At 53.4% G+C, this 14962-nt stretch overlaps 1 protein-coding gene across 12 annotated transcripts in view; it reads left to right on the top strand.

The window, feature by feature from the left end:
• The window catches only part of Tle3 (TLE family member 3, transcriptional corepressor), a 45520-nt gene that overhangs the window by 28584 nt on the left and 1974 nt on the right, over positions 1-14962 (top strand). For 2 of the 12 annotated variants that reach the window (XM_038322896.1, XM_038322902.1), the window contains exons 7-19: positions 1035-1239; positions 2605-2621; positions 6397-6516; positions 7348-7398; positions 7806-7955; positions 8322-8463; positions 8923-9122; positions 10073-10149; positions 10896-11145; positions 11436-11683; positions 12473-12620; positions 13197-13347; positions 14098-14174. In XM_038322896.1, the coding sequence (XP_038178824.1) occupies positions 1035-1239; positions 2605-2621; positions 6397-6516; positions 7348-7398; positions 7806-7955; positions 8322-8463; positions 8923-9122; positions 10073-10149; positions 10896-11145; positions 11436-11683; positions 12473-12620; positions 13197-13347; positions 14098-14174 (1836 nt within the window). The remainder of the gene's footprint in view (positions 1-1034; positions 1240-2604; positions 2622-6396; positions 6517-7347; positions 7399-7805; positions 7956-8321; positions 8464-8922; positions 9123-10072; positions 10150-10895; positions 11146-11435; positions 11684-12472; positions 12621-13196; positions 13348-14097; positions 14175-14962) is intronic. The other 10 variants (XM_038322900.1, XM_038322905.1, XM_038322899.1 and 7 more) reach the window with 6 other exon arrangements.

Below are 14962 nucleotides of genomic sequence, written 5' to 3' on the forward strand. Positions count from 1 at the left end.
ATCCCTCAGTGCCAGTGGTTCTTGGCATAATCTTATGAATAAGAGAGCATTCTGTCTTGGCTGCTTGGGGAGCTTGGAAGCCTCTGAGATAGGTAGGAACTTGGGCTTGGGGGCTAAATTAGATGGGGAGTCTTGGTGCTGGCTGTGAGAAGAGGTGTCAGGCAGCAGAGTCCTGGGTTAGGTTTGGGAAGGAGTGGGAGAATAGTTGTTGTGTGCGGGTGACTGGGAATACTGGGGTTCTTAGGACAGTTGGAGAGCCCTGTGAGAATCCCGAGGAAGTGCCAGGGGCTACCACAAAGCACATTGAGCAGTGGCTGCGTGTCCCAGCCCCCATTACCTTACTGTAGTCCCCTGCAGTAGGTGCTGCCTCTCCCCCTTGTGTAGATGAGGAAATTTAAGGCTCAGGGAGTCGAATCCCTGCCCCAGCCACACAGATAATAAGTACCGAGACACGGCTCCTGATCCATCTGGTTTCCAAGGCTCTGCTATTCCCGGTTCTGTGGTTCTTTCTATGTTCTCTATTGCCCGAGGACATCAGCTTTTATTCCACTAGTCCTGGTACTCCTCTGCTCTGGCCTAGCCTGTCCCTGCTCTGCAAGCCTTGGGCTTCTTCAGAATCATGGAGGCTTTGCCCAGGTTCCAGCTTTGGGTGGGAGGTGCTGGCTGCTGGTGTTAAAGGCATGTATGCATGAGCTATGAGCTTAAAAATGGATTCCTCTCCATTGAAAGGAAGCCCTGGTGACCGTGTGGGTTTTAAATGCATGCATTATTTATCTTGGGCTTGAAAACGGGCATGGGAAACTGTCCTGAGACTGGAGCTGGGGGCTGACGCTGGAAGACATAAATCTTCTACGTTGCAGTCCATTAACAGATTTTGTTCAGCCAGATGAGCATGTGGGCACTGAGGGGGCAAGTGGCGGCATGGGGGGGGGGGTGGCTCCCTGTCGCTTACTGCTGGAGGAGCGAGAGGGAGGGGCGGAGCATCAGCTCTGCTGTGTCCTACCTGCCATCACTTATCACCAACTTCATTGCAGCAGCAGCAACTCCAGGCGCAACACCTCTCCCATGCCACACATGGTCCCCCGGTCCAGCTGCCACCCCACCCGTCAGGCCTCCAACCTCCTGGGATCCCCCCAGTGACAGGAAGCAGCTCTGGGCTGCTGGCACTTGGTGCCCTGGGCAGCCAAGCCCACTTGGCAGTGAAGGATGAGAAGAACCATCATGAACTGGATCACAGAGGTGTGGCTCTGGGTGGGCTGGTGTGGGCAGGGTGGGCTGGGGCTGGATGACACCCTGGAGGGACAAGTGAATGGCAAGTGCTATCACCTAGAGTCTGGAGTTAGCCAAGACTTGGGGCCATCTGTTGGGTCCTTAGGCCTGGTGACCTGCCCTAGAAGCAGTCTGTTTATCTACAACAGCTGCCATCTTCCCAGTAGCACCCTGCCTGTCTTGAGAGCCAGCCCAGCATGTCCTTCAGGATGCTTTCGAGATTGGAGGAGGGCCTTTGTTCTCTTCCTCTATCTCAGGTTTCTAGCAGCGCAGAAGCCTTGGAAGAGGTCCGCAGTTAGTCCTCAAGAACTGCTAGGGATGCTGCTCAGTTGGTAGGACTCTTGCCTAGCAGGCCTGAGCTCGGCGTTCATTCCTTGGCACCATATAAACTAAGGGTGCAAGCACAGCTGTAAGGCCAGGAGATGGGGATGGAGTCAGAACACAAAAGCTTATGGTAATTCTCAGCTGTGTAGTGAGTTCAAGGTCAGCCCTGGGTCCTCGAGACCCCGTCGTAGAATAGTTAGTGCTCCATTTTTAAGTGCAGGTCTCAGCAGGTCTCCAGCAGAGGTGACTAGAAGGTTGAGAAGTCAGAACTCACCCGGCCCGTTCTGAAGACGGAGGAAACAGAACTCTAAGGGCTCAGAAGGACATCAGAGTTCAAAGGGATCTAGTCCCCCAAGGCAGCCCCTTAAGAAAGTTGCCAGCTTATATACTTGGCTTTTAGGTGTTTACTGAGCCACATGGCCAGCATCTTCCCAGCTCCCTGAGACTTGGGGGAGGAGTCACCACCCTAGCTCTAGTCCATGCTGTGTCCTAGGAACCAGGAGCCAGCTGTTTTGTCCGTTCTTGGCAGAGGAGGAGAGGACCATGGGAGCTGCTGCTTAGCTGGACTGGTGTAGCCAGAGGCCTAAGCATTTGGGGTTTTTTGGCAAAGGAACGGAGAATGGTGTTAAGAAAACAAACAGTAAAAGTCACTCCTAAACTCTTGAATTTTTTTTTTAAAACAATAACCTTCCCAGCTCCTGCTCGTGATTCCAGAAAGCACAATGATGAACAAGCCAAGGCTCCTCTGACACTGTCAGGGAGAAGATGACGATGGCCTCCCAGGCCATGCTGGGGCCTTGTGGGAGGGGACCACTGGAATGAGAATTGAGATGTCCAATTTCCAAGTTGAGAACTGTCACCCAGGGATCTAGCATCAGGCTAACCAGTGAGAGGTGGCTTTAACAAATTACAAGTTAACTGAGTTGAGAGTGACCTTTTACCTTTTTTTTTCCTTTTTCTTTTCCTTGGGGGTCCTGACCCTCTTCCTGTCATGACCTTCTCGTCCCAAAGAGAGAGAGTCCAGCGCGGTAAGTGTGGGTTCTTTGGATCTTGGTGTGGGGGCAGGTACGGGAGGCGGGTGGGCATGCCTGGGGGCTTGCTTGTTCCTAGAACTACAGGCCTGGCAAGTGGCCTGTGCTGCCTACAGCTAACCCCAGAGTTTCCCATCCTGCTCTGTGGTTGGAAGCTGAGGGTTTATCATTTGTTTATGTGTACCCTAAGTGGGACAGCCTGGCTTCAGGGTTGACGTGCGGGCAACAGTGTCTCCGTTACAGATCCAGTGCTAGGGGTAGGAGTTGTTGTCCTCTGTTGAAGTGACCTTATGTTAGGGAAGCCTATTATTTCTCCAGGGGGTAGGCACTTGCCTGAGTGAGCTCTGACTCCCCCTTACAGAAGTGATCTGCTGAAACCCTCAGCTTTGCATCTTCCAAGGGGCTTTTTAAAACCTGGTATGTCCCCATGTCTCCTGGGCCATGGTTCATCAACCCTATAGGTTGGGTGCTTACTCCCAGCATTATCCTGAATCCTCCTTCCTTCAAATGCCTGAGGTTTCTCCCTGCTCTGCGTTTTTACTCAGTTTAAGAAAGTGCTAGCAAGCAGGCATTAAGGCCAGGCCGCCTGCGTGTCTGCCAGCTCAGAGATTTGCTGTAAATCTTTCTGATCACACTGAGGCTCCGAGGTTCTGTTTCAAGTGAATAAGCCCTCTGAATAAGCGCAGTGGAGTCTGGATAAAAAAAAAAAATCCTCCAGCGATTAGCAAAGCTATTTTATTCCTCATCGCCTTGCTCCTACCCGGGACCATCTAATCTTCTAGGATGGCTTTGGCTATTACCTCGTGTTAAGTAGGACTTGGAATGTCAGACCGTTAACTAGCCTTCCAGGCAGCAGCCTCCTCAGGAAGCTCCCTCGCCCTGACCTGCCTTCCTTCCCCACCCTCCCCTCCCCCCAGACTGTTTGCAATCCTCCCATAGTTTGAGCCTCTTGCCCTCTCCTCTTGCCTTGCCTGTGCTTAGAAACCCAGGTCCCCGCCTTGAGCTCAGGAATGACTAGGCACAGAAGAAAGGAAAGATTAAAACTGAAAATCCATTTTGATTGCTTTGGTGTTGATCCTTAAATGGCAGCTTTTTTGGAGAAGCAGTTTGCTTACATAGAAGGCTGGTACAGGTGTGTGTCCATCCGTGTTGTGTCTGCTCCCCCTACTCCCAATCCAGTCTCAGCCTTAGGAGATGTTGTAGTGTCTTGGCCTGAACCTCAGTTTCCTTATGCATACCATGAGAGTTCCCCTCCCTACTCAGACAGCCTCTCAGTCTCAGCTTCGATAGGAAGGATCTCTTCTAACAGGGGGCCTTACTTGGTCAGAGCTGGCCTTCTCACGGGAAGTGGGCAGTTGAAGCCCAACACCCCTCTTCATACCTATTCACTTTTGGCCTGTGCCCCTTTGAAAGCTTTCTGCCACAAACCCATAGAGACTCCCAGGCGTTCAGCCCTTTGCCCTATAATGCTCCCTGGCATCTGATATGGGCGGACTCAGCACAGGGACTGGAGAATGAACTGAACTGAATTCCATGCCGTCCTATGGCTGGGTAACTCAGAGTGGGTTTTAGTGGCGGGGGGGGGGGGGGGGCCGCTGGGGGGGCTGTGCCCTCGCGGCTGTGGTGTTGGATGGTGGAGATTGAAATAATCAGCCTTAGGAAAACAGGTTGTCAACAGTCGAGGCCTCCGGCAGGAAGGACAAAGCTGTGTCAGAGAGGGGAGGGGGCTGGGTGGACAGGCTGGAAGCTGTCCCAGAGGGGTTAGTCTGGAGTCCAATTAGAGGTAGCTTCATTCATATTTCCTTGCCTAGCTGAAGCAATAAAAAATACTTAGTTTTTTGGCTGCCTGCCAACCAGAGGCGGGCTGGATCGATGCCGCTAAATGCCTGACATGACTCTCCGGTAGCGGCGAGGGTTTTCAGCCTGACTGCATGAGAAGAAAGAGTTCCCTGTTCTCGCACTAGGTCGCAAGGAGAAACACGAGCAGCCACCCTGTCCCCTCCCTCCTCTCCATCACCCGCCTGCGCAGGGGCAGCCAGCCTGAGGGGCTGGAAGCATTTCTGCTTAGCACGGGGTGGCCGCCACCATCGGAGGAAATGAAATGAAATGACGGTGTTTTTTTTTTTCTGCCTGTGCTTGCAGCAACTAATTGAATTGCGGCTGTGCGCGCATCGCCGTCGCTCGCCCGCCCGGCTGCGGGGAAGGTTGAGCTGCAGTTCCATTATAACCTCCATTTTTTTTCTTCAAGGCTTGATAACTCTGCCATTTTAATTTGCTTCAGGCAGAAACTTGGCAGGGAAGGGCTGCCCAGAAAACCGGCTTAGGAAAGGAAATTAAGTTCTGCGGCTGGCTCCCTCCCTCCTGCACCATTCCCCCCAAACCCATCCACCTGCTGGCCATCCTGTTCCCTCCCAGTGCACCCTGTCCCTGGGCCAGCGCTGGCCTCTAGTAAGATGGGGGAAAGAGAAGTGAGGGATCACCCCTCTCGTCTTCGGTGCCCTTCTTTGTGAGCAGTTCTCGCTCTGTGTTCCCACGTGACTCCACACATCTTCAGTCTGCCTCCGGCTGAGGACTTGTGGCCACTCTCTTCCCTGACCTCCCAGGGAAGACAGAAATGCCTTATTTATCCCTTCACTCATGGTTTGAGAAGGTGTAGTCCGTTAGGGCTCCAGGAGCAGCTTATGGCTGGAGCAGCAGGAACCCGAGGCAACTGGTTACGTCATGCAATGAGGATGAAGCTTGCCCATAATCCTCTATGGCCTTGTGTCTGCCAACCAGACTCTATATCCAGAAGGTTCTAAGGCCTCTCCAGTGCCATCAGCTGGGACCAAGTATTCTAACACATTAGCCTGTGGGGGGTGTTTCATGTTCAAACCATGGTGGGGGCGGGGGAGGGTAGAGGTATACACTGAGATCTTAGAACATATTCTGGAGGGGCATCAGGCCTTCACGGTTTTCACACATCCCTTACCAGAGGCTCCCTCCATGTGCACAGCCTGGGGATACCCTGTTTCCAGCGCTCGGTGCTGCACATGTGCCCTGGGTTCTCCTTCTCAGACCTGTAGTCCTAGGGATTGTCCTCTCTCTCTCTCTGTAGCAGAGGAAGGACTGAGAACTCTCATTGCTCTGCCCAGCATGAAACCCCTGGATGTCCCAAGGGCTGCCTTCTGCTGGAGACCATAGCTTGGTCTGCAACCACAGAGGGATGGCCCCTGCGGGACTCTTGTCCCCTCCCTGAGTAGGGGGGGTGTCCTATCTTCAAGAGAATGTGACCCTGCTGGCTTTGTGTCTTCATGAGTCTGGTTTCTCTTCGGTTTGCTGGAGGCTTGGCGGTGGAGGGACAGGGGCTCGGAGTTGCTCTTTTATACTTAGGACTCTGTCGGCAGCCCAGCACCTTTTCCTCTATCCCTGCCGAATTTACAATGGAAGTTCCATCTGTGCCCCTGTTTTTGGTCAGGTCTTACAAGATTCTTCTTTTCCTTTGAGTAAACTGAGTGACAGGACTTGGCCCAAAGGCAGGAAACAGCCCGCTCACTGCAGGGTTCACTATTGGATAAGCAGCATCTTGTTTCCAAAAATGGAGGCTAGTTTGGGGAAGCTCCCCAGGACCCACGGCACCCTGGGACTATCCTGGATGAACTGGATCTACAGACACAGGGTGTCTGCCCACTTCCTCCTCTTGGCCCTTTGTCATCTGCTCTTGTTGACTTGGAGGCTGTGTGCAATATCACGTTCAGCATGGAGTTTTGACCCCGAGATCCTCCTCTTCTAGAACAATTCGGTGTCGCCTTCAGAAAGCCTCCGGGCCAGTGAGAAGCACCGGGGATCTGCCGACTACAGCATGGAAGCCAAGAAGCGGAAAGCGGAGGAGAAAGATAGCCTGAGCCGATACGTATGTAGGGGTTAGCAAGCGGCATCATGGGAGAGGGCTGTGTGCTGGGCTGTGGCCCCAACCCTGGCAGCTGGGTATTGAGTCAGAGACTGGTAGTGGGACAGGGCCCAGAGGAAGTGGTCAGGTGAGGCTTCTGAAGAGAAATGGACAAGGAAATTGTCTCAGCCTTTGTGGGATCTGGGGAAAGCTGAAGGCTCTTTCTAGACAATTCTCTGCCGTACCCACGCTCAAAGAGAGTTCCCTGGTGTACTGAGTGTGAGCCCCACAGCCCTCACAGACTGCTTCAGGCATTGAGCCACTAAGACACAACTTAGAACAACTTGATAGTTTGACCCAGACCTTTGAGATGCCAGTGGGAGCATACATGTCCCATTGCCAGACTGAACAAGGGTGAGATCTGAGACTAGAGAGAGCTCGTTGGCCCTCCTGACTGCCCTGGGTGGACGTGTCACACAAAGCTCAGCTGCACTGTGAAATGAAGCTGGTCACCCGCCCCAGAGTAATGGGAATGCAACCGTGAGACTTGGCCTTAGGAATGACTACAGCCAGAACACCAGCCGGGAAGGGGGTTCTGACTTTAGGAAGCTCAGGACTGAGATAACAAGGCTGCTTACCGCAGATCCCCAGAGCTGACCTAGAAAGAACCCAGAAGAAAGGCCAGTTCTTGCTTGGGGTGCTGGTTATAGAAGGCAGAGGGCACAGAGGCAGAGACTTCATGAGCTTTGGGGTTTGTCTGGGGAAGATGTTGGGTTGCAAGGTTGCTTGAGCAGATCAGGAGTCGATGTGAGATGTGAGCTCTTATTGGCCGGCTGGCTTCTCTTTTGCTTGTAGGACAGTGACGGTGACAAGAGTGACGACTTGGTGGTGGACGTCTCCAATGAGGTATGGGTAGCCCCAGTTGTAGAGGTCCCTTGGATGGGATGGTATGGGACAAATTCTCTGTAGGTAGGGTGTGTTCTTCCTGCTGTCCGAACAGTGGAGCCTCTGTTCTTGGCATATCAGGAAGACAAGGTGGGCCTTTGGTGCATGATGGCTGTGTGTGGGGGTGCTGACAGGTCCCAGTATTATGGACTTTCAATTCCCATAGTTTTCTAGGTGCCAGTTAGTTTCTGGACTTCTGTGTGGCCTGGGGCAGGTCACTCCTCCCTCCCTCCAGGTTCTTGTTCACCCCGCCTGTGAGGTGAAGGGCTCAAAGCTAACTACCTTCCACCCAAGTCCTCTGCTTTCCTATGTCCAGGGCAGGGACACCTGCCTGCAGCTTCAGAACTCTGTAACACTTATGTTCCCAGGACCCAGCGACCCCTCGGGTGAGCCCAGCACACTCCCCTCCTGAAAATGGGCTGGACAAAGCCCGCCTGAAGAAAGATGCTCCTACCAGCCCGGCCTCGGTGGCTTCTTCCAGTAGCACGCCCTCCTCCAAGACCAAAGACCTTGGTCATGTATGTGGGATCTGCCTTGGCAACTGACAGATGTGGGGAGGGAAGGAGAGAAATGGGAGGTGTGCAGAGGCTGGAACTCGAGCTGTGCCACTTGGAGGGTAGGAGCTGGGGTGTGGAAAGAGCATGGCTGTTGGGATTGGCTGCATTTAAGTCATTAACCCACACCGGCTGAGCCTCTCACTGCTGAATGTATCAGAGCCTTGGTTCCTTGTTTTAAATTAGAACCTTCACTACAGTCCCTACCAAGTAGGGACTTCTGTTCAACCCATGCTTGACTTCATGTGGGATCAGGACTGGGCATTTTGCCCAGCTCTTGGGAAAAAGGAATCCTCATGGCATCTCTTGGTCTCTGTCTCCCCTTCTCAGAATGACAAATCTTCTACACCTGGGCTCAAATCCAACACACCAACACCAAGGAATGATGCCCCAACTCCAGGCACCAGCACGACCCCAGGGCTCCGGTCAATGCCGGGCAAACCTCCAGGCATGGACCCGATAGGTATAATGGGTAGGCACCACGGGCCCGGGTCGATCTGGTGGGGGAAGGGTGGGTTGCTCCTTAGCCAGGCTGGGGTCAAACAAATGGTGAAGAGCAGAGGAGTGTGTTCAAGCTGGGGCTTCATAGTTCTGCCTGGTGATCCTCAACATCAGGCTTAAAAAAAATAGAAGCCTGGACCTTTGGCATTGTTATATCAGGGGTTATGAGACTCTTTGACATTAGTACATCAGAGTCCACTTCTGTTAACAGTTTTGTGAGGCCCTCTTCCCTGGGCCTCAGGTGCTACCCTTTGAAAAGAAATGAACCCATCCTTGGGCTCTGACGTCAAGAATCCAGTAGGATAGGTTCATCGCAGGCTGCCGCAGAATACAGGAGGGCTGTGGCTGCAGCTCTGTCTAGTAGAAGGGGGCGCCCACCCTCTCTCATGCCCACTCCCCACTGATGCCCTCCTCATTCACCTCCTCACAGCCTCCGCCCTGCGCACACCCATCTCCCTCACCAGCTCGTATGCAGCACCCTTTGCCATGATGAGCCACCACGAGATGAATGGCTCCCTCACCAGCCCAAGCGCTTACGCCGGCCTACACAACATCCCACCCCAGATGAGTGCCGCCGCCGCCGCCGCTGCCGCCGCCTATGGCCGATCGCCAATGGTGAGCTTTGGAGCTGTACGTAGACCTTTTGGCTCCTTTTTGGGGGGTGGGAGCATTGGGCAGGAAGTGGGAAGCTGGCAGGGTTGGTGTGGTACATGTCTATGCATGTTGAAGGGACCCTTGTGTGTTTTCTTAGGGTTTCTATTGCAGCAGTGACATAAAGCAACTTGGGGAGGAAAAGGTTTATTTCACCATGGGCTGGACCCACCCCCGTGAATTGCTAATTAAGAAAAGGCCTTACAGCCGGATCTTATGGAGGCATTTTATCAATTGAAGGTCCCTCCTTTTCAATGACTGTAACTTGTGTCAGGTTGACATAAAACTAGCCAGCACAGTGTGTGCACCTGACAGCTGCTCAGGGGAGTGCACCCGCTTGAGAAGGCGTTTATGTACTGGGTGGCAGACCTGGGCTTCTCCCTGTCGCCTGCTGCTCTCAGATGACTAAAGATGGCTCTTGGACTGCCCTTTCTAGTCTGAGGCCAGGGCTTATACCCTGAAAGGGGATAAGAATCCCAATAAGAGCTTAGTGACATCTGGCCAGGTAACAGGGTTTTGGTGAGGTGGGGCTGGCGGTGACAATAACTGGGGATAAACAGGATTAAGGCTGGCAGAAAGGACTTGCTTTATCAGGACAGTTTTTCTCTGTGCTTCCTGTACCTGGGGTGGCCTAACTTCACAGGCTTACAGCACACTCAGGAAGGAGAGAAATGGGACCTGGCCCACTCTGTCTGGCAGAGCAGAGGATGCTGGTCGAGAGATGGGGTTTATTGCTGTCCTGTGTGTTACTATCCTGGCAGGGCACTACTTCTTCCTAGCATTTGCCTTCTCTGACGTGGGCTCTGTTTAGCAATGCTGTCACCTGATTCTGGAGAAACCACAGGGTGTAGCACGCCCAGATGATTGTGGCCATGGAGAACATGGGGAATATGTGGTGGCAGAATGACTCAGCCACTCTTTCTTTACAGGTTGGTTTTGACCCTCACCCCCCTATGCGGGCCACGGGCTTGCCCTCAAGTCTCGCCTCCATTCCTGGAGGGAAACCGTAAGTACTTGGTTATTCTCTTTGCATGCTTGATGGGGTAAGCAGTGATAATACCCCCCTCCATCCTCTGAGCACAGGGTCCTGCTGGATGCACCACCCTAGGCAAGGTCATGACCCAAGGAAATCAGTCACAGAAACCCCCCGCCAGGGCAGCTGAGGGATGCTTAGGCCTAGTTGGCTCTGGGAGGACCAGAGTGCCTGTAAGCAGAATTCATGGATCTATATGGGCCCTGGGGACTTCTTCTAGTTCTGCCTGCTGCAAAGACCCCCAGCTCCTTCCATGCCTCAAGTTCCCCTGCTCTTTTGCACCATGGGTTATTGGGAAATTGAAGGTTGAGCTGTGCATACCACATAGAAACTGGTACTGTACTTTAATAGCTCTCATGCCACCATGGCCATTGAGAAGGTACCCACAGTAACATGGGCAGAACAAACTGGATCCCTAGTGTCACTGACGCGCGCGCACACACACACACACACACACACACACACACGTGAAAGGGTATTCCTTAGCATCCATGGAACTCCTAAACTGATTTGGAGCAAGACTGTATAACTGGAATAAAATTCAAGGTTGGAATATTAAGTAGGTCCTAACCTGATGAAACCATCCTAGTACCAAGGGGCTCCTGGATTTAAGGGATTTAAGGGAGAGGGGCTTGGAATCAGGGCAGAAAATCATGGTGTGTCTATACATTGACTTGGAGGGGGATGGATGGTAGGAGTGACCCACCTCCTTCTTGCAGGGCATACTCCTTCCATGTGAGCGCAGATGGGCAGATGCAGCCTGTGCCCTTCCCCCATGATGCACTAGCAGGCCCCGGAATTCCCAGGCATGCCCGGCAGATCAACACGCTCAGTCACGGGGAGGTGGTGTGTGCTGTGACCATCAGCAACCCCACCCGGCACGTCTACACAGGTGGCAAGGGCTGCGTGAAGATATGGGACATCAGCCAGCCAGGCAGCAAGAGTCCCATCTCCCAGCTGGACTGCTTGGTAAGAGTTCGGGGGCCATGGGTATCTTCTGTAGCATGGAGGGGAGCAGGGTAGACCTAGCCATGGGGGAGGACACTAGGCCTGTGGCCAGGCTCAGCTTTGGGTAAGCTGACTAACCTCTGAGCCCTAGTTGGGACATCTGAAAGTGGAGATGACAACGAGACTCTTAAACTCAAAATTTTAGAGAAAAACATGAGACATTTGAGTGGAGCTGCTAAGTTACCAACTGTGGCCTTTTCGGTCCATGGGAAAACAGTGGGTAACACTTAACCTTGTTCTTCTCTTTCCAGAATAGGGATAACTACATCCGCTCGTGCAAGCTTCTCCCTGATGGGCGCACGCTCATTGTAGGTGGTGAGGCCAGCACGCTCACCATCTGGGACCTGGCCTCGCCCACTCCCCGCATCAAGGCTGAGCTGACTTCCTCAGCTCCAGCCTGTTACGCCCTGGCCATCAGCCCTGATGCCAAAGTGTGTTTCTCCTGCTGCAGTGATGGCAACATTGCAGTGTGGGACCTGCACAACCAGACCCTGGTCAGGTGAGGCTGGCAAGGGAGCAGCTAGGGGATTTATACCCACCCAACCCATGATCTTAGCTCTGTGGAGGTGTAAGGAGCAGTTAGGTGCAAAGGCAAAGGGCAGCTTTGGGGAAAGGTGGGGGCGGGACAGAGCTTGGAGCAGTTCTGGTAAAAGCAGCTTGAGTGGCAACAGCAGAGGGTGGGAGAAAGAACAGCATTGCTTAGTGGTGAGACCTGGGTGGGGCGGAACTGCTGATGTTCGAGTCCTGCCTGCAAGACATCATGTGCTGCCCGCATGGGTTCTGTGTGACCTGGGGGTGGTGCAGTGTCCTCCTGAGTCATACTGCCCTGTGCAGTGGTGGACAGCGGTGCCTGTCCACAGTCATCTCCCAGTGTTACCCGTGAGACCCTTGGGCACATTTTGGACTGTAGCCTTTAGACTGTGTAGCCTGAGGCTAGTTAGAGACTATACAGACTAGATTGAGGGGTGTGCCCCAACTGCAGGGCTTGCTACCCTAAACATTATACAGAGTCGTACAGGATCTTTCTGCCTTCCTCTCCATACTTATGGAATCAGGGAGTTACCCCTTTTCTTGGGGAAACTGTCCTTGGCAGCACCCCTGAATGGAGTAAGAGGAGCCTGGTACTCTAGCCCTGCTTCCTGCTGTCCAAGGGTTTGAGGCGTGCAAGCGAGCCCTTTGCGCCTTCAGTTCCTCTCTAGCTTGGCTGCAGGGCTGCCCTACTCCTTGGGATGATTCGTAGTCAGGGCCTTCCTGGGGCTCACCCTTCTTCCTTGCTTGGCCTTCCTAGGCAGTTCCAGGGCCACACAGATGGGGCCAGCTGTATAGACATCTCTCATGATGGCACTAAGCTATGGACTGGAGGCCTGGACAACACTGTGCGCTCCTGGGACCTGCGTGAGGGGCGGCAGCTACAGCAACATGATTTCACCTCCCAGGTGTGTAGCCCAGGCACTGTGCTCCCTCCTCTCTCGAGCCCTAGTACCTGTCAGGGGACAGGAACCACACAGGGTCGTGATTGCCAAGGGGCCAGCATGAGGCAGCTGGGAAGGTTCCTTGGAAGAAGCAATAATAGTGTAGCGTGGGCGTGGCCTTGGAGTTGGACCCCCCCCTTGACTCATCCGAGTTTCTCAGCTTGCTCCCTGTGTTCCTCACTTTGCTTCTGGCTCCCTCCCACCTCTGCTGTGAGCTTCTGACTCAAGACCTAAATCCTTGACCATGATCCTTCGAATTTCTTGCCATTAGACTTGCTTCATTATTTTAGCACTCGGTACCGTAATGTAGAGTGTGGTAGTTGCCAATTTCCTAAGGAGTGAGGGCAACTTGCAGAGTCAGCAAAGTGCACCCCCTCCTGCTCTGCCCTCAGCCAACTGAGGTGCAAATGACACCCCCCCAAGGGGGACAATAGGGAACTGGTGATTGGGTTTGGTTTATAAGTGCTGGGGGTGGAGCGAGGAGGGTCCAACCTTGTCAAAGGAGGGGCAGAGGGGACACTAAGTTGTTTGTCCCATCAGATCTTCTCCCTGGGCTACTGCCCCACGGGGGAGTGGCTGGCCGTGGGCATGGAGAGCAGCAATGTGGAGGTCCTGCACCACACCAAGCCGGACAAGTACCAGCTGCACCTGCATGAGAGCTGCGTGCTGTCCCTCAAATTTGCCTACTGTGGTAAGCCCTGAGGCCCCAGCCTGGCTTGGGAGCCAGTGTGGGCAGCCTGGTCTGCTAAAGGGTGGGGAAAGAGTGGGATCCACAGTCTCTGAATGAACTGAGCCTACTGGAAGGGAGAAGTGTCTTATCCCCCCATCCTTGTCCCTTGGACACAAATGGCACCCTGGGGCCCTGAACTCACAGGATAGGAGGCCACAGCACTTTTGTGTTGACCTGGATCTTCCCTGAAGGTTATAGCCACAGCTTCTATGTAGCGGTAGACACATGGTGCCAACTCTTAGCCCCAGAGAAACTAGCTGGGAAGAGCATGTGGCTTTGGGGATTGATAGGAGCCACAGCCAGGAGCCCACTTGCTGGGGAGTCTTCTCTGACGGCTAGTTCTCCATACCGTTGTTTTTGCTGTTTCTGGTGCTTGCTATCACCTTCCAGTCATAGGCAGGGAAGGACAGCTGGCCTGAGTGGCTTCAGTGGGGGATCTTGTGGGGAGAAGCACTCAACTCCGTTAATTGAGTCTTACTTTCTTGTTCTGGCTCCTCCTGACTCTCACCCCGGACAGTAGAGAAGGATATCCTTTAGGTATCTATGAGCCTTGCTTGTAACCACTTTTCAGGAGTAGAGAACAGCAAGCTCTTAAGACCTGGTTCAGCATGTCTGAGGGTGTTTCTGTCATGCACAGACACACCTGGGGTGGGTCCTGCTGTGCCCCAGCATCAAGCCACAGTCTGAGGGTTTCTTTACCTCTGCTTGCAGGCAAGTGGTTTGTGAGCACTGGGAAAGACAACCTTCTCAATGCCTGGAGGACGCCCTATGGAGCCAGCATCTTCCAGGTATGCCCCTTCTTATCTTCTTCTCCAGACTCATCAGAGTCAGTAGGTGGCCACAGAGCTGGGGGAGGGCAGCAGGAGGCAGGACAGGATCACTCTGGAGCTAGGAGCAGACCTGGCTCATCCCTGCCTAGCCCCTACTGGATGAGGAGGATGTGGGGGCTAGAGGCACACTCTGTTGTGATCCCTGCTCCCCACAGGGTAAGAGCATCTCTAAAGGGACTCAGTCACGTGGCACCCAGAGAGTAAAATAAAGTGAGTGTGGCTGGATCCATGAAGTAGCCCTTTCATCCAGTGAAACCCATTCATGTTAGGATTGCCACCCCGAGCCATCAGTGTGAAGTAGCATGAGCACGAACATGGATTTTTTTTTTACAGGTTTTAAAGATCCAGAGCTCCCTCCCCCCATCTCACACACACATCCCTCCACAGTATAATTCATAACCACTCACTCTGAATTTTTCTTCGGTCACTCTCATTCTTAAACACACATGATCACAGCAAACCACTTACAGCTCCCTGCTTAAATGTCTGGTCCCATGTGCCATGCATGTCCCTTGGGAGGTTTCTAGTTATGTTCGTACCAGTCTTTCTGGCTGGTCCAGCCAAGAGTCTGTCTCTTGACGCTGCTGTGGCCCGGAAATGCTCATGCTAAGTGTTCCGTTTTCATCCTTCATCCTTCTGCCAACCTTCATACTAAAGCCAGCTCAGGAGCTGTTCCATGTGGAGAGGCAGGTGGGAGGGGACTCACTGAGCCTCTCTCCAGCAGTGCTGCTTCAGCCTGAGCTGGA

The sequence above is a fragment of the Arvicola amphibius genome, chromosome 3 (genome assembly GCF_903992535.2).
Source record: "Arvicola amphibius chromosome 3, mArvAmp1.2, whole genome shotgun sequence".
Lineage (NCBI taxonomy): Eukaryota > Metazoa > Chordata > Mammalia > Rodentia > Cricetidae > Arvicola > Arvicola amphibius.